At 57.4% G+C, this 25,764-nt stretch overlaps 1 protein-coding gene and 1 long non-coding RNA gene across 5 annotated transcripts; one reads left to right on the top strand and one right to left on the bottom strand.

Annotated features, from left to right (window-relative positions):
* Positions 1–2,096: 2,096 nt before the first annotated feature.
* Positions 2,097–8,653, bottom strand: LOC116447999. Its single transcript, XR_004241779.1, has 2 exons — positions 7,821–8,653; positions 2,097–3,962 (listed from the first exon to the last, which is right to left on the bottom strand). It is a non-coding gene; the product is annotated as an uncharacterized LOC116447999 (long non-coding RNA).
* Positions 8,654–9,747: 1,094 nt separating this feature from the next.
* ACOT11 (acyl-CoA thioesterase 11) lies at positions 9,748–25,739 on the top strand. Of its 4 annotated transcripts, XM_032117860.1 has the most exons (19): positions 10,052–10,123; positions 12,181–12,331; positions 14,183–14,258; positions 15,742–15,940; positions 16,761–16,830; positions 18,722–18,772; positions 19,818–19,878; positions 20,083–20,184; positions 20,434–20,569; positions 20,855–21,011; positions 21,365–21,484; positions 21,560–21,704; positions 22,606–22,661; positions 22,790–22,856; positions 22,934–23,017; positions 23,106–23,239; positions 23,528–23,659; positions 23,732–23,858; positions 23,945–25,739. In XM_032117860.1, exons 3-19 carry the CDS (start codon positions 14,196–14,198, stop codon positions 24,098–24,100), a joined length of 1,860 nt encoding a protein of 619 aa, XP_031973751.1. In that variant the 5' UTR covers positions 10,052–10,123; positions 12,181–12,331; positions 14,183–14,195; the 3' UTR covers positions 24,101–25,739. The 4 variants fall into 4 exon arrangements, with proteins under 4 accessions (XP_031973749.1, XP_031973750.1, XP_031973753.1 ...); XM_032117858.1 differs by lacking the exon at positions 12,181–12,331 and having other exon boundaries at positions 9,748–10,123; XM_032117859.1 differs by lacking the exons at positions 12,181–12,331; positions 18,722–18,772 and having other exon boundaries at positions 9,753–10,123.
* The last annotated feature ends 25 nt before the right edge of the window (positions 25,740–25,764 follow it).

Here is a 25,764-nt window from a genome sequence, read left to right on the forward strand (position 1 = left end):
AGCCATTCTCAGGTGAAGGGTCGCAGCCTCCCCAGGGTAGCAGCAGTTTTCAGCTGCCTTGGGAGCCAGGCAGAAGCCCCACTGCACCACTAAGTATCTGCAGTTCAACATCAGAGGTTTCCTCACCCCTTGCCCTCGGCAAGGAGGGGTTTAGGCAGGGAACAGGCGCCCAGCCGGCATTACGGGATATAAATCCAGCTCTGCTGGGTCTGGTTTTAAGCCTACTCTCTCCACTGGGGCAGAGCCTCTGGGTCCTATCTCTCCTGTTTCTTCTCCAGGCTGAGTCCCTTATCTGTCACCTCTTCCATCTGTCTCTTCCTGATATGTGTTGCCAGCAGTGCCCTGAGCCAGCCACCCCCTCTAGCGCCCTGCAACGTGGCCGGAGCGCCTCTGACGGAGGGTGACCTTGGGTTTTGGAGCACACCTTCCCCCTGCTGCCACTGGCCCCATGGGTGCTCCCACAGCAGGGTGGACCGGTGCCAGGTGTGTGCGTGGAGCTGTAAATCTGCTGCGAGCATGGTGACAGTTTGGGTACTTATTTTAGCAGCCTTATTTTAGGTAAAAAGCTGCTGCAGGGTGAGCTGTGGTCCAACTGGCTCTGCTGCCCACGAGGGTTTCCTCCATCGCTCCTGGGAGTTTTGTGGGAGGAAGGGGGACCTCAGGGCTATAGGAAAGGCTTTCCAGTCAGCAGCCTGCCATTGGAGCCAGTGTCCTCAGGGACACTCACCTCTGCAACATCCTCCAAGGTTTCAAATCCAGCTCTTGCTGCTCAGAGGGCTTGCTCTGGCTCTGCTCTCACACCCAGCCATCCATGGCCACCTCGCTTCCCAGCAGGCAGTGAGGGGACCTAGCTGGTACTCATCCATCCCCTGGTCTGCAGAATGCTCCAGGGAACAGACTCGCCCCCAGGCCACAGACCACACTCCAAAAGGAGCCCTTTCCTGCTCCCACACTGCACTAAGCACCCCTTTTCCTTACTCAAAAAACCCCCAAACCAATCCATTTTATCAAGCCCATGTTTTTCTGGCTTGCACCTTCACTTTGTCATATGGAAACGCTGTGACTGTCTCTCCCCCCTGGGACCTTCAGGCAGGGAGCCACTCCCCCCCACCCTGGATTTTACCTTTACTGTTTTCAGCACGGTCTCTTCCTTCTCCCTCTGAGCACTCACCGCTCATCCAGCCTGCACGACTTGCTGACCCAGCACTCCTGTCCGCTCCTCCATCCGTTTTGCCTCCACACGTAATGCACTTTCATAATCTCCCCTAGGAAGGTCGTGCAGAGCAGGTCACAGTGCCGCATCGGGGGCTGTGACTGCACAGGGGTCCCCATGCACTGCCTGGGCCCCTGCACCTGGGTTTCCCTCGCCATCCACCCCAGTACTTGGCCCAGACACCTCCAGGGATGTGGGAAACCCCAAAATACCTAGTTAGAGGGCTGCCTGCAGGACAGATGCTCCTCTGTGATGGCCCTGCTTGTGCTGGCCATGTCGTGTCACTGGTCCCAGGGAGTTTTGTACTAAGCCAGGCTCAGTACTAAGGCTGCCCACAGCCTCCCCACATCCTGGCCCTGGTTGCTGCCAGATGAGTGAGGAGTGGGCAAAGGCTGGTGACTGCCTGCAACAACAGCCTGGGGGAACAACAGCCCAGATGTGAACCCCAGCCCAGATGTGTACAACAGCCCAGGTGGGAACTGCAGCCCAGCTCTGCCAGTGCCACAAGCTGAGGGATGCTTTGTGCCAAGGCCACTGCCCCAGTGCCTCCCTCTGTTCCCAAATCTCTTCTGGGGGCTTTGCCATGCCCACACTGTGCCCATGGCCACTGCCATCATCCCACCCAGAGAGAAACACAAGAGCCATTGCACGAGACCCAGCCAAAGCCTTTCCTATTCTGATCAGCACAGGCATGGGCTGCTCACCACGGGGCCTCGTTAGCTTAATGAATGAATTTCAAAGCTGGGCTTTCAGATGACATTTGGGCATACAGCTTTGGGCAAAAGACTTTTGGAGTGCCAGGCTAGTACACAGTCTCCGTGTCTCCAAAAATCCTCATCTTTTGGTTTCTGAGTGAAATAATAACCAAACCAGGAGACTCTCATAAAGGAAATCAGCAAAGACAACTACTTTTATATGTGCGCTTAAGTATTTAGGTCAGTATTTTTAGAATAAATAGCCGTGGGTTGGTTCCTATCTTTTCACTTTCATTTTTCACACTTCAGCTTCATTTTCCTGAATCTGGTTGTACTGAAGCAGCAATTGGGTTTTTCAAAGCACTCACACGTACCAGTGTGCTGACCTCACTGCCTCCTGCTTCTCCATGGCTCCTCTGGCCTTTCCTTCTCCTCTGAGATATCACCACGGTTGGGGGCTGTATCTGTTCCCCTATGCCATAAAGATTTCCCCACGAGTTGGAGAGGGAAAGGAGGAAATGGGCTGCAGTGGGATCAGCTCTGCAAGGGGGTGAGGATCTTTGCTGCTCTGAACCGGGAAAGGGATGCCCGTGTGCATTGTCATGGCCCATGATGGATGTGTGTGGCTCCCTGCACGTCCCCAGTCCTGCTCGCAATGCCATCCAGTCCCTTCTCACTCCAAAGAGAGCCCTGGCCACGAGCTGGGCCACCCTGCAGCCTGCTATTAAAAGCAAACCATCTAGAAGAGTCCTTCGGAGTGAAAGCAGCTTTTAAAGGAAACATTGGCAGCCTCGTTTGGCTGCAACAGCGCCTGCTTTGCTAACGGCCTCCAAAATTAGAAGAGGCTCAGAAACTTAGGATGGATGTTACTGCAGCAGAGTGGGGAGGGGGCATGAGGGGGAGGCTCCAGCCTGCTCAGCCTCAGCTGTGCTTCCCCAGGAATCAGGATGCTGCTCCATAGCTCATTGATACAACCTTTTTTGCGGGGGAGAAGAAAAGATTGGCATGGGAAGAGAGCATGGGGCACAATGCCTGGCCGCCATGGAAATCACGGGCATGCACGTGCTGTTGGAAGAAGCAGCGATCTCTGCTGTGCTAAACACGCTCCACGGGAGCGACAGAGATGTGCCAAAGCCTCTTCATGACTTAGCTCCTAATAAACACACTGCGGATGGGAAACAAGCCCTTGGCTTCCCCCAGCGTGGGCGAGCGGCGAGCTCACCCCGGCGATGCTCCAGCCCTACAAGCTGGGGGGGCTGTGGGGCACGTCCCTGCTGGTCTCTGGAACTGGGTCTGGGCTCCTGCCTGCCCTGCATTGCCTCTGGGAGAGTTTTTCCCGAAGTAAAGCCTTCCTCCTCCCCAGCTCAACGGCCGCTTCACCTCCAAGAGTTATTCACAGATAAACTCCATAAATTTGGGGGACAGCCATTTTATCACTCCTGGCAGCTCTGTGCAATGCCTGCCACAAGGTGAAGCCGCGGGAGCTGGGAAGGGATGGAAAAACCAGCTCCCAGGAGAGCTAGAGCAGCAGGGCACCTGGCCAGGACCAGCTCTGCTCTGGGACAGCTGGGGCCATGGCTGGCCGGATCCTGCCCCGGCTCTCACTGCCCACCTGGGGTTTCTGAGGCTTTGTTAGACACAGGGAGGCTCGAGAGCAGAAAACCTCCTCCTTCTCCTCCTGCCTGCCTTGCCTCCATGGATGATTTATTTCGACACGCGACTCCATCCTGTTTTGCTGCATCACTCCAGGCGCTTTATTGCCTCTGGCCTGGACTGGTGACATCTCTGCACCCATCCCTGGCTTGCTGGGAGCAGAAAGGAGCCCTCAAGCCCCTGCCGCCAGGGCTCATCAGGATATCGAAATGCTCCCAAGTTTTGGTGGTTAGTTGGCCTTTCCTGACCTCCCAGAGCAGCTTCCCTTCTCCTGGCCCCTTCCTTGAACTGTTGGTCCATCACAGCCCGGCAGCTTCCACCCGGGGCTGTTTAGGGTGCCCATTGCTGGGAAGAATGCCTGTGCTTGTCAATTCACTGGGAATATTCTGCTGGAACATCACCTGTAAAAATAAACACATTTTTAAAATTTCCATCCTTGATTTTGCCCTGCACTTACAAAGGTGCGGTCTATTCAGTAGCTCTAATGGCTCCATGAGCCTCCGAAGCGATGTGGCCCTTATCCATAGTGGGTGTGTGGGCAGTGTGTGCTCTTGCAGATGAGCACCACTGCCATCCCGTCTGGACACAGACCTGTACAGGCTGATTCCTGCCCGGGACACTGCACCCCAGCCTGCTGCAGGATTGCCCTCCCACCAGGCACCACTGCTGGCAGTTTGGATTTCGAATTTTAATTTTGACTGAGCTATAGGTTCTTTTATCTTCATGTTGCTGCCAGCCTGGTATTCCCTTTTCCCATGGGAAAACCAAAACTCCAGGGCATGATGACTGCTGGAGATGCTAATGGGGAGGATGGGAGAGGGGTTTCCAGCCAACTGGGGCACCACACACTCCCTGCACCCCTCCAAAACTAACCCTTCCATTTCACAGCCTCCCTGGAGCACAGCGCAGCCATTGAGAGGGGCTGGATTTGGTGTCTAAAATTCCCTGTCTTCTAATAAGGCTTTTTTCCCCTCTAAACCTGTGAGCAGGAAGAACCCCCTCCTCATCTGGGCGAGATTTCCACACCTCAGTGGCGGTGGCGAGCACTCTGCATGGCTCGCATTCAAATGAACTCGGCGCAGGCAGGCGGCCAGCGGTACCGGGGGGCTGCCACCCATCCCCTCTCCCACCCAGCCCCACGGCCGCGGAGCCGCTGATGTTTTTGGGAAGGAGTCATTCGCCTGCCGTGGGGTTGGGGTTTCTGGGTCTGGCGGGCGCTGCGGCGTTGGGGTTTCCTGTTTACCCGCGCAGCTGTGCCGGCGGTTGGAGGCAGCTCGGTGCCGGAGGGAGCTCGGCGTCGGCCGAAACATCACCAGTGCCAAAACATCGCCGGTGCCTGAAGTGGCTCCGGAGTCCAAGGCCTGCGTGCAGAACCCCAACCAGCAAAAGGCTTTTCATGAAAGCGGCGGCGGCAGCAGCAGCGATCCGCTGGTACATGCTGCATGCGCATAATTAATTAAATTGCATAATTAATAATACTGCATTATTAATAAAGGCCTGGGGGGCGTCCCCACCATAACCAGGGGGCGAGTGCCACCCTGGCCCGGCAGCCCGGGACGCGGAGGCGAAGCCCTGCGCTGGCAGCACCCGAACCCCCGCGGCCACGGGCGCGGGCACGCGTGGGTGCGATGCCTTCCCGCTCCTCCCCTCCCCCACGCCAGCAGGAAGGCGGGCAGCAGGGTGGGCAGCGGGGCCGGACCCCGGTCCCTCTCCCGGCCCGTGTCCCTCCCCCCTCGGCCCGTGTCCCCCCCGGGGGCCGCGCGGCGCCGCGCGGGCGGGGCGGGGCGCGGAAGGGGCTTCTTGAAACCGCCGCGCGCTGATTGGTGGAGCCTCGCTCCGCCCCGCCCCCTCCTTCTCGCAGCCCCCCCTTCCCTCCGGCCCTCCCCGCTCCGTGGGGGCCCTGAGGGTACCGGAGGGCGCCGTTCCCCCGCCGTGTCCGCCCCCGGCCGCGGGGACGGGCGGGGACGGGCGGGGACGGGCGGGGCGGGTCGCGGTGCGGGGCCGGGGCGGCCGCGGCCGAGGGGGGGGGGGGGGGGGGGACAGGCGGGGGCCGCGCGCCGCCGCTCAGAGCAACGGCGCCCCCTGGCGGCGCCGGCACAGCGGGGACCCGCGGGGTCCTGTGTCCGTGTGTCCCCCGGGGGTGTCCGTGTGTCCCCCCGTGTCCTGTGTCCGTGTGTCCCCCGGGGGTGTCCGTGTGTCCCCCCGTGTCCTGTGTCCGTGTGTCCCCCGGGGGTGTCCGTGTGTCCCCCCGTGTCCTGTGTCCGTGTGTCCCCCGGGGGTGTCTGTGTCCGTGTGTCCCCCCGTGTCCTGTCTCCGTGTGTCCTCACGTGTCCTATGTCCGTGTGTCCCCCCGGGGTGTCTGTCTTCCCCCGTGGTGCTGTGTCCGTGTGGTCCCCGGGGGGGTTCCTGTCCCTGTGTACCCTCGGGATCCTGTGTCCGTGTGTCCAGGGATGTCCTGTGCCCCCCCGGTGGGTGCCCCTGTCCCTGTGTACCCCCAGTGTCCTAGCCCCATGTGCCCACGGGTGTCCTGTGTCTGTGTAACCCCTCCAGATATCCAAGTGTTCGTGGACTGCCCTGGGATGGCCCTGTCCTCATGTACCCCCCGAGTGCTCCTGTCTCCGTGGATTCCCCGGGACTCTCTGCTCTTGTGGACCCCTGGAGCTATTCCTGTCCCCATGGACCCCCCCCTTGCAGTCCCTGCCCACATGGCCCACCAGCACCTCCCAAACCTTCTCCAGAAAGTTCTGCTTCCCAGTGGGCTTTTCCTGCTGCCCTGCAAGCACCAGGGAGCTCCCTGGTGCTCCCCATCCCCATCAGGGCTGGGCTCTGCCTGGGTGCCCCATGTCACACTCTGTCCCATTCAAACAACCCCTCATTGCTTTGGGCTTTGGTGTCTCAATTAAACCCAAACAAAATCCCACAGCCTGGCTCAGCCTCATGGCACACAGCCTCCCTCGTCCTCTCCCTGGCATGGTGGGCATGCCAGCCTTGAAATTAAGTAAATACCAATGGAGGAGTTGAAAAATAGGTTACCTTGTAATTGATTTTTTTTTTTTGCCTGCAGCTGAAGAAAAAGTAGCCTTCCTCCTGTCTTGTGCAGTGTGTTTGAGAACATACTGGGGTGTGTACTAGCTGAAGGGGTGGCATGACAGCTCCTTGGCCCAGCCTTTCCCACTGCCTCTCTTCTGAGATTGGTTTTTTTTTGTCCCTTTCCCCAGCCTTTAAACTCCAGGCGCTGCCAGGGAAATCTAAAGCTTTGATAGCTTGGAGGAGCCAAGAACAGGACTCCTGGCAGAGTGACGGGGCCCTGATCATGTGCCAGGAGCTGTGGGAGAGCCCTTCTCTTACGGAGACCCAGGCTCGTGGGGTACCAGTTTATCCCCCTGTCCTACCACCCTATGGCACCCTATGGCACTGCCTCTGTGCCAGCCAGAGCTGCTGCAGCTGCTGTGGGTAGCAGAGGGTGGGAGGTGGTGCAGGGCAGAGCACCCCAATGCTGGTCTCCAAGCAGTTGGAGGGCTCCTCCTCCCTGGAGTCCTTTGTACCCTCAGCCCAGGCTCTGCTCCTTGGTGGTGCAGAGCTCCTGATGCAGCAAGACACGAGAGTTTGATTTATGAAGTGCATTAGTATCACTTTTTCTCCTCTTTTCCATAACAAGCCATTTGTATGGCTCTGTCTGTGTGCTGCCTCCCTTCTTCCCATCAGCACGCAGGTTTGGGGAGCCTTTTCCAGGGTGAAGAAACCTTCAGCTCACCCACCCCTGCTACATTCTGGGGGCGTGGGGTCCCTGCACATTCTATCTCAGGGGCTATGACTCCAGAGGCTGTGAGTGCTGATTATTGGGGCTTGTGGGTGATGACTGCAGCCCATGGCTGGGAGTGGGATCCCTGCTAGGGCAGTTTGGGACACCCTGAAAACCTGTCCAAGCCCCTGGTGGTGTGGTCTCCCTCAGCAGTACAGGAGGGCTGGGGTCTCAGTCTCCACTAACGCTGTCCCTAGTGTGGGTCCCACTCCTGGCCTCGCAGGGTGCTGGGATTAGCTGTGGCTGCACCAGCACCGGGCTGGTGCTCGCCAGCATCCCCTTAAAATCCGAGAAAACCTGCATTTCAGCCGAGATCTACCTCACGCCGCAGCCCCTTTCACCCACTGCCAAGCCCCTGAGCAATTCATCCTCCCTACTACTCCAAGAAGCGATAAAACCAACAGGTCACTTTTTTCCCCCCTGCTCAGCAGTAATTAATGGTTTAATTAACACTCACGACATCCAATTCCCATTGCTTTGCATGAGCAGCCTCCACTGCCGGGTCCTCGCTGCGAACTCCCGGGTGAGTGGGGGTGGAAAGGGTTAGCCGGGAGCTGGTGGGAGCCGCCGGCTGGAGGCCGCCCATCTGGCCCGGATTTCTTCCGAAGCTGGAAAGTTCTCCTCCTCCCGAGCAGCAGCGGCAGATCCAACACGTTCCACAGCCTGCTCTGCTTCTGCACGGGCTTGTTTACCATGCGGCGGCCGAGGCAGAACCCGGGCACCATCAGCACTCACAGCCCTCGTTACTTACCCCGAACGATTTTCCAGTATTTTAACACCAATCCCTGAGAAATTTTAGCTGTCCCAAGGAGAATAGCTGCTTGTAACCGGTTGCTAATTACAAGTATGAATGTCAATTAATTCATTTAGCTAATTATCCACTCTCTGAGCATCACGCACCAAAGAACTGTAAAAGACGGGCATATGGTGATGGATCAGAAGGAAGGAGCTGGTGCCGGCGTGCGCTCGCTGGGCGGCCGGGGCGAAGGGATGCAGGCAGCCTGAGAGCTCGGGAATTACAACATTATGCTAATTGGGCCTGGAAAACATCAACCCTCTCCTTGCAACTTTTGTTTGGAGGCTCGAGCGTGGGTCAAGCATCTGAAGTGTTTCTAATTGTGCTGTTCCCTTTGACTCGGAGGAGTGGGAAGAATCGTTTTCCCTGCATGGAACAAACCTTTTGATCCTAATCTCTGGCTGCAGAAACAAACAGTCCTAAGGAGGGAGGGAGAGATCCCTGAAGAGCTTCCTGGCCAGGGGCCTCCGTGCTAAAGGTGGGGAGATGTTCTGGAGGATGCTTGCTGCCATCTGGTTTGCAGGGCACCTGGTCTGCTGCAAGCGGGTAGAAAACCATTGTGGTGAGAAATACCCTATTTGCTGTCCCAAAAGACAATGCTTTAAAGGAAATGTTGTTTTCTGAAATGGTGGAATTTAATCGTATCTGGGTGTCCAAAGCCACCTTCAAGGCATGGAAAGGGTTGTGCAGGGCAAAACGGCTGCTCCATTCCTGCTCTTGGAATGAAGAATTGCAGATTTTATCCAAGTAGCTGAGCAGTGAATGCTCAGTGGGGTTAAAGTCCTCAGGCAACAATCTTCTTCCAGAGAGAATCTCCATCAGCATAATCGGATCAATCACCTGGTGCTGTGCAGCGCTGCTTCCTCCATCCCCCAAAGGCTCCAAACCCCCTCAGGGCGGCATCACCCTGAGGTGGGCCCCACCTCCATCCCTACCCGGCCCAGCCCTTGCAGAGGTATCCAGGTGTCCCACCTCCCCTGTGCCTGGGTCTAGGGTTTTGATGAACATTTTCCACGTCCAGCCTAAATTTAGGTGGCTGAGGCAGAGACTTTTGCCCTGTTCCAGTGCTTTGTTATTCTTATTTACAAAAAAACAAAAAGAAAAAAAAAAAAGTGGGGCTTTGTTGAAATTGCTTGATTATTTCTCTGCTGGCTTTCCAGTGGCAATACTTGTGCTGCCGGTGCCTGCCAAGAGCTTTGATCAAACTCTTGTAGGTTGATTACCAAGATTCACTTGTAAAAGTGTGTAAATCAAATACAAAGAGAACAACATCTCCACTAAACCCATTAGTCATTAATGCAGTGACAGGGCAATTTGCATTTTATTTCCTTGTTAAGGAAAAAAAAAAGGGGGGTTTTGTGATAAGCCCTGTCAGAGGTACTTCAAAGGCAGCAGGGCCAGGGAGCAGCTGTGTGGATTGGATTTGCTTTGGAGAAGTTTGCCGAGGCTTTTCCGGACAGTGAGCTTGGTGTCAGCACCTGCGGCTCTGGGGAAAATACTGATATGTTTAGGCAAGTTTAACTGAGTGCCCCTTGCTGAGGTGATGGGGGGAGAAGAGGATGATGAGTGGGCTGGGGAGGAGACCTCATCCCAGGAACTGCTCCCTGGGGAGGGATGAAGGAAGCAGCAGCACCCCGCTCCGCAGAGCTGCTGGCAGCGCGCCGGTGCCTCCCGCCGCTCTCCCTGGCTCTGCAGCCAGCCCGACGCATTCCCTCCTGCATCCAGAGCCAACCTCCAGAGCGCCGGCCATTTTCCAGGCGAGCGCAGATCTGCCAAGCGCTACCTTAAGAAAAGTTCTGCATGGCCATATTTAAGGAAGCGGGAGGGGGTGTGCGCTGGCCCCGTCCCAGGGCTCCGCGCCAGCCTGGCCTCGACGTCCGCGCCCGCAGGTGTCCGGACGCTTCTCCTCCGAGCCAGCCGTCGCCTCAACACCTCCCGCAAATGCTCAGCTTCTTCTGGCTGAGGTGAGGGCTGGGGGGAGCTGGGGACCATGGGGACAAGGCGGGGAACCCCAGGGCTGGGTGAGCGGGAGCTGCTGTGGAGACTTCCACTCCCGGCGGTGGAGCGGCGGCTTGTCCTGGCTTGCATCTGTGCTGGGCGGCTCTTGCAGGGAGAAGGTGAGGGGTGAAAGCTTCTTGTGCCCCCCTGCTTACCCGGGTGATGCTTTCTTGCCCTTGGGGTTTGCATCGAGCTGTGCTGCTGCTCCATCGTGGTTTTCATGGGAACGTGGCACCCTCCGGCTGCAGCGGGGACAGCGGGCAAGAGCTGGGGACATCAAACCCCCCCCAGGTCTTCCTGGGTGTGACAGGAGGAGTACTAGAGGGCTTTGGCTTGAATCAGCTTCTTCTCACTTAAAAGCAGGGGCAGATATTTGGGAAGCGTGGGCACAGGGCTGCTGGCAATGATGGCAGCACGGCGAGGGCAGAGGGATGTGCTGGGGCTGGCTGGGGCAGGGTAGGTGGCTGGGTGGGTGGCACAATGCCATGGGGATCTCCACCCTCCAATGAGGCGGTCTTGGCCATGGTGACTACCATGATGTAGACCAGCACACCACCATGGTGTTCACCTGGGTGTTTTCCAGTGGTCTCAACCATGGTGACCCCCATTGTAGAGACCACACAGGTAAGACCACCAGGGTGTAGACCTTTGCACCAGCTTGGTCTCCACTGTGGTGGTTTCCAGCTTGGTGGGCTTGACTGTGGTAGTCTAAAACACGGTTGTATTGATGTTGTGGCAGTCTCCTCCTTGGGAACGCTGTGGGTGGCCGGGCAAAGGTGCCTCTCTGTCCCCAAGCGTGTGAATTTTGGGCCTGGCAGTGTTTACAGCTGTACTGGCGTGACATGTGGCATTGTTCTCCCCCTGCACTGGAGCCAGACCTTTGTCCCCTGGGACGCTCCCTTGGGAACTTTGCCCCTGTGCTGGCAAATCAGCACCAGCCTTCCCAGGAGCCTCGCAGGAGGTGTAGAGAGCGCTTGGGCAGGGGTATGGAGGGGGCTGCGGGCAGGGCCAGGGCTGGGGATGCTTCACCCTGTGGTGGAGAGGGAGGTGAGGGTGCTGGAGGTGCCCCCGCTGCGCTCACCTTGAGCGAAGCTTTCCCATGGGTGATGGTTGGAAAACCATCATCCCCTTGTAAGAGGAGTCATCACTCTTGCCTCTGACCCTCGGTTTGCACTTTCCTGGCCCTATGCCTTGCTTTGCACCATGAACTCTAAGGAAACAAGATGTGTGGTCCCAGAAATACCACTTGCAGTTTGTCCTGCCCTTTCTTCTGGGCTGGCCACCCTCTGTGCTGCAGGGAGCTGCTGTGTTTCCTCACCGTGCTGTGACCTGGCCCTTCAGTCCCTCTTGTCCCAGTGGGGCCACATCCTGAGCAGCAGCTCTCATCCTGGGGACCCTGCTCCATCCCCATGGGCATGCAGTGATGGGGCTGAGCTGTGCTGGACATCTCCAGTACTGCTGGCACTGGGGCTTTGCCACTGCTGGCAGTGGGAGTGGTGGGCCGGGTCTCGGGGGATGGACAGCCCTCACTGCCCTGTCGAGATGGCAGAATTTCCCAAAGTAGGTCAGGTTAATTCTTTAACGCGTGCAGATTTGCTTGTTACCATGGATATTGCTCAATTATACACCAATAATCCCCCATGAGAACTTCATTGTCGCCGCTTTCCTCCCCAGCGTCTCCCCCCTTTTTTTCTTTATATACTTCCAGGGAGGGGTAAAGTTATGTCGAGGAGCAGGGGTGGGGGTAGGCGGCAGAGCCAGGTGGGGGAAAATGGGGATTAGGTGTTTGGGAGGTGGGAGTGGGGTGGTGAGAGAGCTCTGAGAGCAGGTGGGGGTGGCTCAAGGTGCAAGGCTGCCCTGCTCTGCCCAGAGCCCCTCCAAAGCCCAGCACTTGGGAGCCCCACCTCAGTTTCACCCTTGTCCCTCCCTCTCATCCACAGTCTTGGGGGTGGCTAAAGCAAACCCTGCTTTCAGTGGGCCCAAGGATTGGGAGGAACAACTGTTCTCCTGCATCTCTGCCCAGCATCATCCTAGGGAGCTGCGGGACCCACGAGGGTTTGCAATGGATGTTCATCCCCTGGTGATTTCTGAAGAGGCCAGCACCGAATTTCACAGCAGAAACCTTCCCTGGAGCTTGTGGATGTTCCAGTGCTGCAGGACACCCTTCTGCCAGGGTATAGAAGAGTTGTGGGGTGCCGTCGGGTCCCTCTCCCCAGTACTTGCAGAGTTGTTGGTGTGTCTTCCCCTCTGTGTCTTTGCTGGTTTGCTCTGTGGGCTTCCTACGCCTCCAGAAGCACAGGAAGTGAGCGTGGCAGGAGGCAAGGAAAACATTCTGCTGGAAGGGTTTTTTTTCTAATGCAAACTTTCTTTTTTTTTTTTTTTGGGTAGAAGTGGGTCATTCGAGGGGTGACAGAGTAAGAGCATCATTGCCTGGGTACTGCATCCCGTTGCCATGGTGACCCAAGGGCTGCATCAGTCAACAGCTTTAAAAATGTGACAGTTGAGTGAGGCTGAAGATTTTAATGAGGACAGACACTTGCTCACTTAGTTTCGATAACAAATACTCCATAAATACCCACTGGCTGAATGGTTCCGGGTCTCTGGAGCGCTGCCGGGGCGCTCCCCTTCCCCAGGGTGGGAGCGTGGGCTGGGGCTGCCTGCGAAATAGCAGGAGGATGATGCAAAGCAGACAGCTCTGGGTATTTTTCCCCCTCCTGCTAACGCAGCCCAGGGGACAAGGTGACACGATTGCCGAGCCAGCAGCAGGTTTGGGTTTCCAAGGAATGTCCCTCTGGTGCTGTAGGCTGGGGCTATGGGGTGTAACAGGACCACCCCCAGCCACCGCCTCATGTCTGCAATTGGGCAGCAAACCCATCTTGTAAAACAGGAGAGTAAATCTTGCACTGGGCTCTTGCAAGGGCAGGTGAGCCATCAGGAAGCTCCCAAACCTCAATAACAAGGCTAGAGAGGTCATGGGGCTAGGGAAAAAGTCATGGGGCTGGGGAAAGCAAAACCCGGTGCTGCTGGGGCAGGGGTGGGAGGCTGCGAGAGGCTCCACGGTGCCGTTTGTGTGTGTAGGGGACCTGAGCGCCCTTGTTTTGTACCGACCTCATTGGGTGCACTCCGTGTGACACCCCAGCTCCTGGTGGTGCAGGAAGCAAATCTACAGCTTCCACTCTTTTAGCCCCTTGCCAAAATCAGTCAACCCCCTGCCTCGGTAAAAGAGCAGCTGCCTCCAGCAGGTAGAGGGATGTGTGCTGGGAAGCTGGGGGTGTGCCAAGGGCCTGGCAGTGTTGTGTTTAAAAGCAAACTGTAAATACAAAGCCTGTTCCACTTGTTTTTGCAGCAGCTCCCACTCTGCCTTTCCTTGCAATGCCACCACAATGTCCAGCTGGGACACAGTCACCATGCTCGTGGCCCAGGAGCCTGCAGGCACCCAAGGGCACACGATGCCCTTGGGGAATGCCAGGGCTTCACAGGCAGAGGGGCTGGAGCAGGGCACAGTGGCGTTGCTGGCATTGTGTGCTTCCCATTCGCTGCCCTCAGTACCACCCGTGGCAGCCTCAGCCCTGCCTGCTGCCAAAAATATGCTCCCGGCTGTCTTGTGACTGCAGCGGTGTCACTGCTCCGGCCAGGGGAGCTTCAAGGCACAGTCCTGTCACATGTAGCAACACAGGAAGCACTGACAAAGCATCATCGACCAAGGGGTTGGCCACGGCCCTGCAACCTGTGCTTGGTCCAGCACCCCAAAATAGCTGGGCCTCTTTCATCAGGGCTGGTGAGCGTGGGACCTGACTCCCATGGAATGGCAGGCACCTGCCCTGGTCTGCCCTTCTCTGTTTCAGCTCTGACAGCCCCCTGATAGGTGCTGGCGAGGGGTCAGTGCTGTGGGGAGAGACGTCATCATGGGATGTGGGGACAGGGTGTGACAACCTGCCACACACACTGCCTTGTCCCTGCCGGGAAACAGCCACTCCCGTCTCTGCCAGTCCTGCCGTAACCAGAGCCACTCTTCTCCTTTCCAGGTGTCTCTTAAAAATGGTCAAGGGGAATATTATAGTCCCTGAAGAGATCTTGAGCTTCTGTTGCAATGGCCTCCAGGTACCCCTCGTGCTGTGCAACTAACCTGTGGCTCCCTGTTGTGCCGGCGGCTACTAACCCAGGCTGTGCTGGGGAAATGCCACCCTGTGCCAGGAGCTGCTCCCAGCCCTGCACCGGACCTGGCAGCCTCCTCTCCCAACGTGTTCCCTCCCCATCAGCATCCCCAGCCTCCTGCTGGCTACCGCAGGGCCAGGGCTCTTCCCAGGACTAGCAGCTTCTTCCCTAAAACTCAGAACTGTCAAACGCCGGGAAAATGACCGGCGGGATCTCGGGGCAGGCTGTCTGCTCACTCTGCAGCAGGCGGCTTTGGAGCTCTTTGCATTGCTGGCTCATACCCCAGAGCCTGCCGGCTTCCCAAAATAGCTCTGTGGTACTCATGTAGGCGCCTCTGCATGCTGGGAAGCAGCCCAGGAGGTTCACGGAGGGGTTTGGAGGCTGCTGGAGGGGCTCTGGTGGCCGGGGCTTGGTCTCACTGCAGGATGGGAGCCCTTTGCCATCGGCTTGGCTCGGTGCTCGCCGCCGTCTCTGCTGAGGCGAGGTTTGTGCCGTTCCCGGGATGTCGTGTACCAGTAGCTATGGAAACAGAGGTTAGACCCACTGGAGAAAAATGCTGTTCTGAGAGGCAGTGAGCTCAGGGTAATCGGGAAAGCATCATTTTCAGCATAAACCCATCTTTAAAAGAATCTGGGCAAAGCAAAGGGCAGAGAAGCTGCTGGAGTGGGACTCTCGCAACAAGTGCTGTGAGCAGGAGCTGCAGCGGGAGCAGAAAGCGGAAGGAAGGGCTATGACAAAGCCCAGACAGCTCCTCGTGTCTCCTCAGTTACTCACCAGGCTAACTGAGTTCACCCCTTGTGTAACACGACTCACTTGACATCTCTCATCAGCTGTTTTCCCTGCCAGCACTGCCTCAGCCTCCTCTCTCTCCCACCCTGCTTCCCACCGGGGTGCCAGGGGAGCCGCTCTGTGCCCTGCAGAGGGACCAGCCAGCAAGGAACATATTTTACTGCCTGAACAACCCCAAACTGAGGATGCTTCTCCTCTGCTTCTTGTACCACATAGCTTCCAGTGCTTCCTTTGGCAAAGGGGGGGTGTTGGTGGAAGGTGTGGAGCACTCTCCGGCCCCAGGAGAGCAAACCCACCCTGTGCTGCAGCACCCTAAAAATGAAGCTGGCAGGGAGAAAAATTTCTTCCCAGAGGAGGGATTGACTTTGGGAGGAGTTTTGTGTGGTGTTTGGGAGGGGGCAGTGGGGTTGGGTGATAAATGGCCTGGAAACCTGGAGTAATCCCTTATGGAGCATTTTTTAGAGGGATTTTTCCCCATTTGGCTGCGGGCACCTTGTCTTTGGCAAGGGCTTTGGCGGTGCCTGGGGGTGTGCAGGGCTGGGGTTCTCCCGGCTCTGTGTGAGGAGTGTCTTCACGGGTCACTGTTCCCTCAGGGGATTTGCTTCCCGTTTGGGTAAAACAGAGCTTTTGTGCCCCACAGAGCTCGACCTCTCCACCACGTGCCCGGGAGCCAGGGGAGCGGGAGGAGGCGCCGGGGGCCATGGCGAGCCCCTCGCCTGCCCGCAACCCCACCGAGGTGCAGATGAGCCAGCTGGTGCTGCCCTGCCACACCAACCACCGCGGCGAGCTCAGCACCGGGCAGCTGCTCAAGTGGATCGACACGGCCGCCTGCCTCTCTGGTAAGCCATCCTCTCCCTCTGGAGCCGTCCTCCTGCTGGGCTGCCGGAGAAGGCACCAGGCAGGATCCACAGGATCCAACTCATCGGCAGCATCCCTGGCAGTCCAGCACAGTGCCTCGGAGTGACGCCAGCTGGGGACCCACGTAATGCCATTTTGCTGAGTAATTAGAGAGCAAACAGGAGCAGGACAAGAAGGGGAGGAGACGTGCACTGCAGCATGCATGCTGGCTTGGGGACAGACCAAAATCCATGCCTGCTTTGTCTATAATGCTGCCCTTTTCCTTGCCTGGTGTGCAGGGCATGGGGAGGCCAGGCTGGTGGCATCCCTGACATCCCGGCAGCAGCCGGAGTGGGCTGAGCTCCTCCACTCAGCAGGAAACAATGGAGCTCACCAGCTCAGCCAAGCACGGGCAGGTTATGACAGGGAAACGGGTGCAATTCTGCAGTTGGATGAGGTTCCCAGAGCGGTTTTGCAGTCTGAGGTTCCTGGAGTCCCAAGGGAAAGTCTCACCGGCAGAGCAGCTTTGAGATATTTGCTGTGTACGGGGAGATGGAATCAGCTGCCGGTGCATCCCGACAGCTGCAAACTCACGGAGGGAAGGCAAACACCAACACACCCTCCAAACCTTCAAACATCTGCAAACCCACGCTGCTGGGAGAGGAGAAGCCCCAAATCCCGCTCTTTTCCCCAGAAATGGGCATGAGCAGATAAAAGGATGCTGCCTGGGTGTCACCAGCCTGGGGCAGAGGAGCCCTCGTGCCCCTCGCACCCTCAGCACGCTGGTGCAGGTTCCTGATGCAGTTTGTTTTTCCTTTCCAGCCGAGAGACACGCCGGCTGCCCGTGCGTCACGGCTTCCATGGATGATATCTATTTTGAGCATACTATTAGGTAAATACTCCACGCCCCGCGGGGCATGCGCAGGGAAACGCAGGGGTTTTTCCCATCTGCCGGCTGCAACGTGGACAGGGGCTGGAGCTGGAACAGGGAGCAGCGTGCCTGGGAGAGGAGGAGGTGCGGTGGCAGTGCCAGGCTCGCAGGGCAGCCAGGGACCGAGGCTCCATCTCCGCCGCAGGGCTGCGGACGGACTGTCTGCTCTGATTTATCCTCTGTCTGGTCGCCTGGGGAGCTCCTGCTGCGTTGGCTTCCCGGTATTTCCCCCAACGCCAGCTCCTCCCCGGCTTAGTTCAGGAAACAGCTCTGATTTAGTGCTCTGGAAAACTCAAATCTTGCAAATCGTGCCTCTGTAGTGGCCATGTGGGTGGCTGAGGCGTGGTGGGGCTCACCCACCCGGTGGGTGCTGGGGGAGCTGGGACCTCCCGGCTTTGTGAGATGCATCAGGCTGGGCATTGCTTGGCCAAAATCCCACCCCAGGCTGGTCCTGGCATCCCCTGGTGCTGCCCCACAGAGGTCCCCCTCTGATTCATGCAGCCCTTGAGATGTGTCTGGGAACAACATTTCTCCTGACCTGAGGGTGTGACCAGAGGGGACAAAATCCCTCCCAGGGCTCTGCCCTCGTCATCCACAGGCTCCCAGTATTGAGACCATTCCCACCCAGCATTCCTGAAGTAGTCTCCTTTTGTACTCCCAGTAAGCCTGGTACTGCCACCCGCCTTTACTCATCTCTCAGAGCCCCCACACCCTCTGTGCCGGGGCTGCCTGTCTGTTCCCACCTGGGTACCATTCCAGGGGGCTCCCTGGAGGTTTGCCATGCCATATAAGATCCTTGCAGTATAGGATCCATGCTGCCCAGCAGCTCCTGCCTTGCCGTATAGGATCTATGCACTACAGGATCCATACTGCCCAGCCACTCCCTGCTGTGCAGGTCTGCCTGCTGGGGCAGGCACCAGTGTGGGTACCCAGGGCTGGCATTGGGGTCCCTGGCTGTCAGCTGATTTGTTTGGCACTGGGAAGCCTGACTCACTCTTGGGTTTCACTGTCATTCCCAGGAAATGCTGAACTCACACTTTTGCCCTCTCACATGAGGTGCCCATCGCCCTGGGGCTCAGCTCCATGACAAATCCACAGTGTGGGGATGTGGTGCAGCCCTGGTGCCAACTCCCACTGGCAGAGGTGGGATTGATACCCTGCTCCTGGGGCAGCTTTGCCTGGGACGCCTTTTCCCCTGGGTTTTGGAGCAGAAGAGACCCAAGCCCCACTCCACAGTGTTACATCAAGCCGTGCAAAGCATTTGTCCCTCCTCAGGGGTGAGCTGGGCACTGCTCCAAGGGGGCAGGGAATCTGTGCTGCTCCTGGCTCAGATCCCACTTGCTGTAGTCCAGCTTAATGCTCCGAGCAAGAGGCCTGGCAAGGATTTCCCGCAGAGCTGTTGGAAGGTGAAGTTTTGTGTTGGATCTCCTCGCCCAGCTGTTTGTGCTTTCTGCTGCCCTTGCACTGCGGGGGAGAGGCAGGGAGGAGCTTTAGGTGCTTGAGGGCACAGAGGAGACCCCAAAATTATCACTGGCTTAAAACTCACTGGCTGGGCAGCAGGTTCTCCCCACCCCTCTGCCCTGCCATGTGGAAGTGCAGCCTCTGGGGAGGATCACACGTACCCTTGAGTGAGGTTTCATGTGGCATTTATGGCACTGGCTTCTACTGTTAGATAAGGACAGAGAAGATAAAGTATTTTTGGGGCTATATATAGACATGTGGGGCTGCCAGCCTGCCTGCCTGGCCCATTGCCCTTGCATGCCTCTCGCTGCAAACCCATGCAGAGCATCCATCTGGCTGCTTCCATCGCCTCTAACCCTCTCCCCACATTTGCTTTCTCTTTTTGCCCCAGCCAGCCGTCTGTAAGCCCCGCTGGGCAGTGGGACGGGAGGAGCGGTGTCGGGTACGGACGTGTTTGGCCCTAGAGCAGCCAGCCTAGCGCAGCGCTGCCGTGAGTTGGGAGCCTTAACCCCACTGACGTGGCATGGCATGTGAACAGGGGCTGCTCACGTAACCCTGCTAACGTTCTGGCATGCCACCGGCCCGAGGTCAGTGCTGGGGGACAGCCAGAGGCACCAGCTCATGCCACTCCTGTTCCAGCCAGAGCCAACGTGCCAGAGGGTGTCATTTACAGAGCTCATTTGAAGCCTGAAGTCATGCGTGAGGGCACGAGGAAAAATCTGGTGTCAGAGCACACGCTGACTCTCCCTCGCTTCTGGTTTTGGGAAGTGGTGGTTACAGGGTTTATTTTTCCACTGAGTTTTCTAGCACTGGCCTCCTTTAGGGAATGAGGAGTATTCCTGATTTAATAATGTATTTGGTAAAGACTGCTGTTGGTGTCACAAAAGAGTTTAATTTGTTCATTCCATGGGTACCAGTCTGGAGTAGCTCAGGCTGCAGGGCCAAAGTTGTCTCTGTGTGTTTACTCTGAAGCCTCCTGAAGGCACAGGGAGAGCAGCATTTTGCTGCCAGCAGATGTTTCATTTAAGAGATGGTGCAAAATGCCCCTGGCTGGACCCTGCCTCCTGCCATCTCCCAGTATCCCAAGGTATCCACTGCTTGTGGGGAGGCCCCGTGGCTGGTCCAGTTGTGCAGAACAGTGGATGCAAGGCTGGAGGAGCCGTTTGCTCTGGCAGGAGCGTGCATGCCCACATGGGCAGGGGGTGCCAAGCAAGCCTCGGGCACCTCTGCACCCCTCGGGTGTCCTGGCAGCACCCCAGACCCAGGGACCCACTTGCACGCAGCTGCTCAGGGGTGACATCTCACTGCTCTCACGTCTCGGGGTGGCTGTCCCCGTGTCCTGCTGGCCATCTGGCATGTCCCACAGTCCCAGGAAGCCTTGCCACAGCGGGCAGTGAGCGGTAATGCCGTGGCACGTCAGTGGGAGCCGCTCGGTGGCTGTTGTCCCCGAAAAACCCCACAGACTTTCTCCTCTTCCTGTTTTTCAGCGTCGGGCAAGTTGTCAACATCAAAGCCAAAGTGAACCGAGCCTTTAACTCCAGCATGGAGGTTGGTGTGTGCCCCTGCCCCTGTCCCCCTTGCTGTGTGCCCGTCCCCACCAGCCATGTGGCCAAATCCCCTAATCCTCCCGCAGTTCCCAGCTTTGATCCCATGTGTTCATCCCTTTTTGGCTGGCTCTGGCCAGGGGTGCTTGGTGGGATATGGGTCCCTGGGGAGCAGAGCTGACTCTCAGGGGTGTGTGCCCTCTCCCAGGTGGGCATCCAGGTGAGCTACGAAGACCTGTGCAGCGGGAAGCACTGGAGCATCTGCAAGGCGTACGCCACCTTTGTGGCACAGGGCCCCTTGGGCAGCAAGGTGAGCAGTGGCTGGTGGATGGGGGGGACTCTGTTGCCCCCTGCACAGAGGCAGGAAGGAAATGGTCTCTGTGGGACTGGGCTGGGCTCAGTTTTCCATCACAGCAACTGCTGTTCCTTCATGGGTCAGTGATCCTGTGTCCTGTGTTTGTGCGATGCACGGTTGGTGGCTCTTGGCCCTGCTCTGGAGGGCACCTGCTGGCTGCTGCTGGTCCCCCACTGGGACTGCACCCTGCCCGTCCCTTTGCAGGTGAGGCTGAAGCCGCTGACCCCGCAGACAGAGGAGGAGAAGATCGAGTACAGCATCGCTGCTGAGCGCCGCCGCATGCGCCTGGTCCACAAGGACACCCTCAAGGACCTCCTCACCCGCAGCCCCCAGGAAACCGGTACTGTGTCCCGCAGCTTCCAAAATAGCCCTGACACCCACTGGTGACATCCCACTTCCTCAGCAGGATGCTGGTGGTGATCACTTCATGGAGGTTTGGGAATGCCCTGGCCATGGAGGGGTAGGGATCAGCCCCACCATTCCAAACTCCCAGGCTGGGAGGTTTGTGGGGGGTTGCTGCAGTGGGAGGGCAGCTGTGGGAGAGGGACAAGGGCTGGTGGGGTGCTGGGAGCAGGGGTCCCACTGTCCATCCGACACTCTGAACCCTGCTTTCCCCCTGCGGCAGAGCTGGAGACGCGGGACGGCAGCGGGGCAGTGCCAGCGGAAAAGACGCGGGTGGAGAGCGTGGAGCTGGTGCTGCCTCCTCACGCCAACCACCAGGGCAACACCTTCGGTGGGCAGATCATGGCCTGGATGGAGAACGTGGCCACCATCGCAGCCAGGTGACCCAACAGGGATTCACAGTCAGGGGATGACTTGCCTGGAGGGAACACATCTGGCTGGGTCTGGCCACAGCTGGGTTGTAGGGACCCTGCAAAGGGATGGTCACCAGCATGTCACCCTTGGGTGACACTGCACAGGGAGTACCAGGGGTGTGTGGTGCTGGGGGACGCCAGGGAAGGGTTCACACTCACTGCAGTTGGCTTGTTGTTCCTTCTCGTGGCTGGCTTTGGCCATTGAAATCCAGGGGTGATAATTTTTTTGGGGTCTCCTCGGCCCTGGCTGGGTCCGGGAGGGTGCATGGGGCTGCCAGGGCGTGGGGCCATGGCCGGGGGGGTAACACCTGTCCCCACAGCCGGCTGTGCCACGCCCACCCCACGCTGAGGGCCATCGAGATGTTCCACTTTCGGGGACCGTCGCAAGTCGGAGACCGCCTGGTGCTCAAAGCCATCGTCAACAACGCCTTCAAAAACAGGTGGGTGCCGGTGGCAGGGGTCCCCTTCCCACCCTCCCCATGGCCCTCCACTCCCTCATCCCTTCTCTCCGGCAGCATGGAGGTGGGGGTCAGCGCCGAGGCCTACGGCCAGGAGATGTCCGTCAGCCGCAGGCACATCAACAGCGCCTTCATGACCTTCGTGGTGCTGGACCAGGAGGGTCATCCCCGCACGCTGCCCATGGTGGCACCGGAGCCAGGGGTAAGGATGAGCTGGGCTGGCTTCTCCCCACCGTGGTAGCACGGGACCCCCGGGAATCCCGCTCGGCCCTGGAGGGCTCTTGGATTCGCAGCAAAACAAATGCAGTTTTATGATGATGGAAATGAAATTGCTCAATAGCAAGTGAATTGAATTGATTGCTCGGTATCACTAATAAAATAAACCACTTGCCTGTGCAGAGATGGAGATGTATTAGCCATGCAAGGCTTAACAGAGTATTGCTTGCAAATTCCAGCTCGTCTTTTCTGTAATTTAGGGGAAGGAATGTTGAGGTTGTTTTTACCTTTCAAAGCATCCTAATCCATAATTTGCTGGGATCCAAATACTTAGGGAAGTCTGTCACGGGAGCACAGCAGCAAAGCCAACACTCATGTGTCTCAGCTTCTCCTGGGCTGATCCTTGCCCAGCTGCCTGATTTTTTTGGTGCCTTAAAACTAGGACCTCCCACTGTGATGGAGATCATCTCATGGCCAGAGTCGGGCTCCCTGAAACCTCCTCATGCCCGCTTTAAAACACCACACTAGCACTTTCTTCAAAATAAGCTGCTTTATTTTTGGCTGTTATTTCCCCAGGAGAGGACATTTGCAGGTGCTAGGGAATGCAAGTTGTGTTTCAGGGGCTGTTTGCAGCTTGGCAGCCGCAACAAAGGTTTTCCCTAATGTGCCAGTGCCCATCACTTGATCAGAGCATGGTGGCAATGCTGAAATAACTCACAGTTAATCACTGACCGTCACTGCAGTGTGACCAGGGTGGCAGCTGGCAAGCAAGGGGGCTTCACCTTCCAGCCCTTCCCTGCTGAATGTTTTTCCCACTCCCAAAAAGATGTGATTTTTTTTTCATCCTCCTTTTCCTATTAACTTAATTGCCTTTTCCCATTTATCAGGACGGAGAAAGGAGGTACAGAGAAGCCAGCGCTAGGAAAAAAATTCGGCTGGACCGGTGAGCAGCAGAGCTGAGTTGGATGTGGGGATGGAGGAAGGAGGAGAGAGGGGCTCAGGGCTGAGGTGCAGGGACAGTCTAGGGGTGGTTTGTGTCCCCTCATAAGGGAAACTGTTCCTTTGCTGCAGAAAATACGTTGTCTCCTGCAAACAGACCGAGGTACCACTCTCCGTGCCCTGGGACCAAAGCAACAAGGTAGGATGTGGGAGCTGGTGCCTCCTGCTCCCTCTCCTGCTCCCCCTCCTGCTCCTGACGTGCTGCCCCCACCCCAGGTTTATCTGAGCTACAACAACGTCTCTGCACTGAAGCTGCTCGTGGCCAAAGCGAACTGGGCACTCGCCAGAGAGAAGGAAAAGGTACTAAACCCTGTCCCTTCTCCCTTGCCCCAAAAGTGTGGGCAATCCCGGTGGGAACGAGTCCCAGCCGTGCCCTGTGCTCCCCGAGGTGCGGATGTACACGCTGGAGGAGGACAAGTTCCTGTCCTTCCGCATCGAGATGTCCGTCTGCATCACGGCCAGCCGAGCCTTCTCCCTGCTGTCCAACCTGCGGCGCCGGCACGAGTGGGACAGCCACTACGTGTGAGTGCTGCAGGCTGCCCCCAAAATCACACCCCCGACTTCAAGGCTTGTGGTTGAGCATCCCTTGGGGCTTTCCTGGGAGCCACTGTGTTGCCTTGCTTGCTCTTAGAGACCCTGCACTGTGTCCCTGTCCTGGCTCCATCTGGGCTGATGGCTGCACTTTGCTGAAGAAAATACTTATTTTGGGTCCCCCCAAATATCTTGGGTCTGGCGGTGGGCTGTAAATGTGCAAGGCCCAGATTCAGGGGGCACGACAGGGTTTCTGTGACCAGTCCCCTTCCCTCACAGGAGTGCTGAGCTTGTCCAGAAGGTCGATGATGATGACATGATCTACCACGTGGTGAGCCAGAAGCTCAGGCACGAGAACAAACCGCAGGACTTTGTGATCCTGGCGTCCCGGCGGAAGCCCTGCAGCAAGTGGTGAGTGTCCAGCCCGACCCCTGCTCCCTGCCATCCAAGCTGGGCCACCTCACCGGGCTCTGTCCTCCCCAGGGACCCCTACGTGGTGGCCTTTCGGTCAGTGACGCTGCCCACCCACCCCGCCAGAGCCGAATTCACACGCGGGGAGACGCTCTGCTCCGGGTTCTGCATTTGGCCAGAGTCAGAGGAGATGAGCAAGGTGGGACGCTGTGGCTGTGCTCCCACAGCCCATGGGGGAGGCCTCCCCCTCCTGTGCCCCTGCTGACCTTGTCCTGTGCCTTGCAGGTGGCTTATTACAACCAGGCTATGCCAGGGTACCTCAACTACGTCACCACCAACGTGGCGGGACTGTCCTCTGACATCTGCTCCACCTTCGAAGCCTGTGAGAAGTTCCTGCTGAAGAACAAGGAGGACCTAATCTCACGGCTGCAGGACTTCTAGAGCCATGCTGACCCCCTGCTGATAGATGGACAGACAGATGAGGGGACACTTCTGTGGTGGAAGGGGACGTCGGATGATGGCACCCAGACCCTGCCTCCCTGGGGGCTTTGGTCGCAGGGGCTGGGGTGAAGGGGCATTACTGTACCACCTCATCCCTTGCACTGATGTGTCATATCTTTTCTTCCTTCTTTTTTTATTTTATTTAGAAATTTTATAAGCTGATGTACGGGACTGGGTTTTCTAGTTCACTTAACGCTACTTGAATCTTTATATGATCCAAAGTCTTCCCAAACCAGATTCTTTTTTTTAACTGGTACCTTTTGAGGCACCAAAGGGAAAGAGGGGGCAGTGATACAGGGAGGGTGCTGTACCCTCCTTGGTGTAGGGATGGCTGCTGGAACATCCCACTCTCCCCAGGACTGCTCCTTTTCCTAGGCAGGGCTGCAAACTGCCCCTGCTCCTCCTGGCCTGAAATCCCACCCCATGGGACCGTGGAAGGAGCAACAGTAAAAGTGCATTGAAAGGAAAAACATCCATATGTGCTCTGGGTGAGTGTCTGCTCCAGGGACTTGCTGTGTGTTGAGCTTGGAGCAGGGATCCTGCACCCACGGCACACCTGGGGCTCAGGTGGACGTGGGGTTCTTTGAGGCAGGATTCTTCTGCAGGAAAGGGGTGGTGCTCCCTGCAAGTGGCTTTTGGGGACTGCCTTGAGGTATTGCTGCCATATCTGGGGCAGCCCTCCTCATCCCGCTCTGGTGGGTGCACCAACACCTTGAGATGTAAACCCCAAACTGCCTCAGAGGTGCTGGAAAAGGAGAAGACAAGAGCCAAACCTTGTTCCCCTAAGTCTGGGATGCTCTGGGAAAGCCACCAGAATGAAGCAGGCGTGACAGTGGAAGTGCTGCTCATTAGCCACAGCCCAGGGGACATCTGCCCTCAGAGCATCTGTGGAGAGCCCCCTCCCAGGCCTTCCTGGGTCACACAGCCAGAGGTTTTCTGATGGCATTGAGGTTTCTGGAAGGCTTGCTGCCTGCTGGAAAATGAATGAGCCCTGGAAGCCCTCAGGCACACAGAGCTTCGGGCACAGCAGGTGCCAGCTGTGCCCTTGCCTCTGCCTGCAGAGCCCTGCGCTTAATCCCAAGGATAAGCAAGTGATGGTGATGCTGTGCGTGGGGTGCAGTGAGGCCATGGGGCACCAGAAATGAGCACAGGGTCTTTTCCAGATGTTTTGTCCCTCTGCAGCACCCCATCGCTTTGTTACCCAAATTCCCCACTCAGTTTATAAGCAGAAGGAGCTCCTGCCCCTCTCCTGTGGGCACTAGCCAGTGGCTCCTACACTTGGGCTGGCTGTGGCCATAAACCCCTAATCTCTGCTGTACCTCCCATCATAAACATCTCAGCTCAACGCCTGGCACGGCTGTGCCCCGACCTCCCAAAGATAAAGCCATCTCAGGCTGAACATAGTACAAAACATTCAATTTTTATTGAGCCCTCTTATCTCCCAAAACTCAGAGCAATCCTGCCTTTTTATCACCAGGACGAGCGCCATCCTTTCTACTTACTGTTAGGAATTGCTGCTGCTTGATTAAGTGGAGGGGATGATGTATTTGCCTGAACATTAAACTTTAACTGACCTCTCCTTCTCCTCAAGTATTGTGCTTTTT

The sequence above is a fragment of the Corvus moneduloides genome, chromosome 9, assembly GCF_009650955.1.
Source record: "Corvus moneduloides isolate bCorMon1 chromosome 9, bCorMon1.pri, whole genome shotgun sequence".
Lineage (NCBI taxonomy): Eukaryota > Metazoa > Chordata > Aves > Passeriformes > Corvidae > Corvus > Corvus moneduloides.

Excerpts from the sequence above, each read along its gene's own strand:
- ACOT11 (XM_032117858.1), top strand. The coding sequence starts at position 9,960 with ATGGCCATATTTAAGGAAGCGGGAGGGGGTGTGCGCTGGCCCCGTCCC. Across the intron at positions 18,773-19,817 it reads GACGGGAGGAGCGGTGTCGG|CGTCGGGCAAGTTGTCAACA; the intron begins GTACGGACGTGT and ends CCTGTTTTTCAG. Across the intron at positions 23,018-23,105 it reads TCGCCAGAGAGAAGGAAAAG|GTGCGGATGTACACGCTGGA; the intron begins GTACTAAACCCT and ends GTGCTCCCCGAG.